The 4,978-nt window shown below is 61.1% G+C and overlaps 1 protein-coding gene across 1 annotated transcript; it reads left to right on the forward strand.

Moving 5' to 3' along the window:
* The first annotated feature begins 2,580 nt into the window (after positions 1-2,580).
* LOC120697921 (adenylate isopentenyltransferase-like) lies at positions 2,581-4,978 on the forward strand. The gene has a single exon (XM_039981304.1). It carries the CDS (start codon positions 2,932-2,934, stop codon positions 4,087-4,089), a length of 1,158 nt encoding a protein of 385 aa, XP_039837238.1. The 5' UTR covers positions 2,581-2,931; the 3' UTR covers positions 4,090-4,978.

Consider the following 4,978-nt stretch of genomic DNA (forward strand, 5'->3'; position numbering starts at 1 on the left):
TTCAAACCGTCGTCGTTCGAGGCATCTACCCTTTTCCGTAGCCATGGAAGTGCATGCAAAGGCTGACCCGATTCCGTCAGGCTTGCCAGCGCCCAGATCACGAGGCCCCTCCCTCCACAGTCCCGCAGCATAGTGCCGTGTTTAGTTCCAACGCAAAATTTTTTCGTTGGAATCTTACTAATTGAAAGTACTAAATGAAGTCTATTTGCATAACTTTTTGCATAGATGATTTGTAAATCGCAATATGAATCTAATGATACTAATTAATCCATGATTAATTAATAATTAGCGGATGGTTACTGTAGCATCACTGTTACAAATCATTTATTAAGTAGGCTCATTAAATTCGTCTTGCGATTTACAGTCAATCTATGAAAAAAAATTTTGTAAATAGATTTTATTTAGTACTTGTCAAAATATTCGATGTGACAGTTTTTTTAATATTTATGGGATTTATGTGGTGGGAACAGGGTTTAACTTCCCGTCGGGAAGTAATTTCCCGGTGAAGTCCGGGAACGGGAAACCGGGCGGTTTCCGGCGTTTCCGACCAGTTTCCGGCGTTTCCCGATCGGTCTCTCGTTTTTGAGTCGGGACGAGAAACGGGAACCGCGGAAACCGCGACGGCTCCCGTCCGGGAAGTTGAACCATGGGTGGGAACGCGCTATGTCCATTGCCTTGGTAGCTAGATGCAATTGAACGCAGCACAAGAACCATGGGGCTGCAGTGCATTGGCTGCCGTCGCTGTGCGCATGGGCTCTCGCCTGCGCTGCGCTGCGCCGCGGGGGCCCGGGGCTCCAGGCGAAGCATCAGTTCGGGGGGGGGGGGGGGGGGGGGGACTCATCGGGGAAGCCACATTCCCCCCATGCCATGGCAGTCGGATGCGTGTCCTTTCTTCGGCTTCTTCTTTCCCTGCCAGACTATCGTGTGCCTGGCGCGTGCAGCCGGCGCGTCAGAAGGTGGGACCCACTCCCCCTGCAGCCATTCTCTCTTGAGGGTGTGTTTAGTGGGGGTGTGTTTAGTGAGTGAAAAGTTTGGATTTTGGTACTGTAGCACATTTCGTTGTTACTTGATAAATAATATCTAATTATAGATTAATTGGGTTTAAAAGATTCATATCGTGATTTAGACTGTATAATTAGTTACTTTTTTAAATACATTTAATGCTCGATGTATATATTCAAAAATTTGATGTGACGGATACTAGAGAAAATTTTCCATTCAACAACGCTGGCAGCCTTACCTGCCGAGTGCTCCTGACTGCCCGCGCGTGGCGTGGGTGCTTCCTGCTCGTGTCACCGTCCAGACAGCGAGAGGGCGGCGCACCATCGCCAATTGCCATGCTCCCATCCATCATTCCATCAGGCGCGGGGCGAGGTTGCCACGGCGCCGGCCCGGACGCAACGCAACTGCCCCCTACACTGAGAACCGGAGGCCGGATCCACCCAAAGGAGGCGGGGAACGAAAAGGACGGAGCTCCACCCACGCCGCCTCTCTGACCCCGTCCGGACGAAAGCCGAGCTCGCCGGGGACCCCGACCCCATCCCCAATCCGGTCCTAGAGACGAGGGAGAATGTAGCCGAGATGCCGAGGCGGAAGCCTACGCGCACGGACCCGACACGACACGGACGCCGGACGGCCACCACGCGCCACCAACTCGATGACCAAGTGGTGGCGGGCGGAGGCAGCGCCGGTTTGCCGAATCCAGCGCGCACGGGGGCCACCACCCCCCGCCCGCGCTCGTCCCCCTCCCACCGGGACACGCTGCCTGCCCTGTGCCCCCAGGCTCGGCTCGGGCCTCGGGCTCGGGCGCGCCTGCCGGGAAGCAGGCCGGGCGACCGCCGCACCGGACGCCTCGGAATGTTCTCGCCCTCCGCGGGACCGGACACGCGCCGCTTATTTTAAAACCACGCCCCGCCGGAGCCTGTCCGGCGGTCGCGAGGCCGCGGCCTCGTTTTTTTTTACTGCCTCTCAACTGGGTACAGCTGTAGTATCTGTTCAAGTACTATTACACACGCCTCACGCACGCACACACACCACACCCTACGAGTAGTCAAACAAACCTGCAACTATACTCAGACTGGACCGCGTCCTTGAAGAGATCACCGGAACCATCCATGGTGCCGTAGACGACGAGCACGTCGTTCTCCCTCTGTGGCTCCACGCGCGTGAGAGGCTGCAGACGATATATAGAGAAGCAACTGTTCCCGGTGGAAATCACGGCCGAGCAGCGCTCGAACCGTGACCGGCTGCTCCGCATGCGGAGGCACAAGCCGCGGCCTCGTTTTGGTCCCGCCTGCATTCCCCTCCCCCTCCCCCTCCCCTGCGCGCCGCGCCGGCACGGGCACCTGCCGCCTGCCGGTGCCGGCCGCGAGCCTACCCGCGACTGCCATCATGGCCCAAAACAGTTTTTGTTCTAAAAAGGTAGGTCCCCCCCTCCCCACCGTGTCATTTTGTCCATTGCTGTCAAGTGCCGAGCACCAAGCCTGTCCCTCTGCTGCTGCAGTTGTCATCTCCTCGGCCTCGGCGCGTATATATATCACAGCACGGCCCAGCACCGGCTCGGCGACCGCGAGACAGCGCCACAATTCGCAGCACCACCATTTCCCCACCACCACAAATCCATCGTCCATAATAAGCGCGCGAAATCCTCCAGGTACCAGCGCCGCTGCACCTGCACGACGCAAAGGCGATTTAGCGCGAAGACGTTTTCGGCGGCAAAAACACAGGGGGGGAAGCAAAATCTCGCCCAAACAAATCGAACAGGAAGGCGCGCACCAGCAGGGGAAGGGCACGCGCAAGCATGGCCGTCGTGCCTGTGCCGTGGGGGTGCAGCCTGCTCCCCGTATAAACCCCCGAACGTGGGGCGTGTTCACAAGAGACAAAAACAACACGGCGGTCGCAGGCGGCTGATTCGGATCGGGCGCTAGCTACATGACCAGCCTCCTCGTCCATAGGATCACTACCCTCGTGCGCGCTCCCATGGCCGCCGCGGGGGCGAGGCCACTGCACCTGCACCGGATCCCGCCGCGGCAGGGGGAGGAGGAGGATGCGGCGGCGGCGGCGGCCGAGGAGGAGGATCGCCACCGCTACCAGCGGCGGCAGCGCGCGCGCCGCAGCAGCAGCAGGGGCCCGCTGTCCTGTTCGGCGCCCTCGTCCTCGGGCATGGTGGTGATCGTCGGCGCCACGGGCACCGGCAAGACGAAGCTGTCCATCGACGCGGCGCGGGCGCTCGGCGGGGAGGTGGTGAACGCGGATAAGATCCAGCTCTACGCCGGCCTCGACGTCACCACCAACAAGGTGCCCCTCGAGGACCGCCGCGGCGTCCCGCACCACCTCCTCGGCGCCGTCCGCCCCGAGGCCGGCGAGCTCCCGCCCTCCACCTTCCGCTCCGTCGCCACCGCCACCGCCGCCTCGATAGCCGCGAGGCGCCGCGTCCCCGTCGTGGCTGGCGGCTCCAACTCCCTCATCCACGCCCTCCTCGCCGACCGCTTCGACGCCTCCGCGGGGGATCCCTTCTCGCCCTCCGCCGCCGCCGCGCGGGGGCGGGATCGCCCCGCGCTCCGCTTCCCGTGCTGCCTCCTCTGGGTCGACGTCGAGGAGGCGCTGCTGGCGGAGTACCTCGACCGCCGCGTGGACGACATGGTGGGCGCCGGCATGGTGGAGGAGCTCCGCGCGTACTTTGCCGCGACCGCCCCCGCCGAGCGCGCCGCGCACGCGGGGCTGGGCAAGGCCATCGGCGTCCGCGAGCTGGGCGGCCACTTCGCGGGGCGCAGGAGCTTCCGCGCCGCGATCGACGACATCAAGGCCAGCACGCGGGACCTGGCGGCCGCGCAGGCGTCCAAGATCCGCCGCATGGCCGACGACTGGGGCTGGCCCGTCCGCCGCCTGGACGCGTCCGCCGCCGTCCGCGCCCGCCTCGGCGGCGCGGGCCCCGCCGCGGAGTCGGCCTCCTGGGAGCGCGACGTGCGCGGGCCGGGGCTCGCGGCCATCCGGAGCTTCCTGCGCGACGGCGGCGGCGCCACCAACACCAATGGCGGCGGCGAGACGGAGGAGCGGATGGCGGTGCGATGCTGCGACGTGGTGGGGTGAGCCCGCGGCCGCTTGCTGTTACTTTCCTGGCGGAGTCATTCGCGTTACGGCGCAAAGGGTGGGGGGCTTTTGGGGTTTAGGCCGCCGATTTTGCAGGTTCCCGGCGGCGCCCTCTGCCGCTGGCCGGTGGGGTCCGACAAGGGCACAGTGACACAGAGAGAAAGGCTTCTAGCCTGCCTTCTCTGCGTCTGCGTAGCACTGCAGAGAGAGAGAGAGAGAGAACGGTGAATGAATTCTTTGTTGGGAGAGAGGGGTGGGGGGATTTCGTTTTCTTTTTCTTTGGTTCGTCCGTTTCCTAACTGCCAGTGGCGGAGCTTGATCTTCGATTTTAGAAAAAATGAGAGGGGGCCATCCTTTTGCTACAGTAATGAACAGTGTCAAAATCACTGTTCATTACGTGTGAAATTTGCACAGCCAGGGGGGGCCATGCGCCCCTTTGGCCCGCATGAAGCTCCGCCCTTGCTAACTGCACCACTGTATGTACTACTACTAATCCACTGCTAGACAGTTCAAATTTTGAAATATATGCAGTACAGCTGAGCCTCCTCGATTGCTTTTTTTTCTTTCTCCCGTCCCCGTGTTTGTTTGTCCTCTTCCCAAGCTGCATTCTGCATTTCCGTTCCGTTTCGGCCTTTACACAGAGCGGACCACTGCCACCGCGCCTGCTCCATCATCCCTCTGAACTTTCTGCTGGGTTGGCAGTTTATAGGTGCCACTGCCATGGTGGCCAGGCGTGGTGGTTAACTAATCGCGGCGGGATGATTGGGGGCGGTAATTTCCTCCACTCCACGCATGCTTAGTGTGTGATTGCTGCTGATCAGGGGGAGTTGGGCGTGTGAGTTGGTGCCTGGTGTTCTTGCTGTTGCCAGCTAGGAAAACAGAGGAGCCG

The sequence above is a fragment of the Panicum virgatum genome, chromosome 3K, assembly GCF_016808335.1.
Source record: "Panicum virgatum strain AP13 chromosome 3K, P.virgatum_v5, whole genome shotgun sequence".
In the NCBI taxonomy this organism is placed as follows: Eukaryota; Viridiplantae; Streptophyta; class Magnoliopsida; order Poales; family Poaceae; genus Panicum; species Panicum virgatum.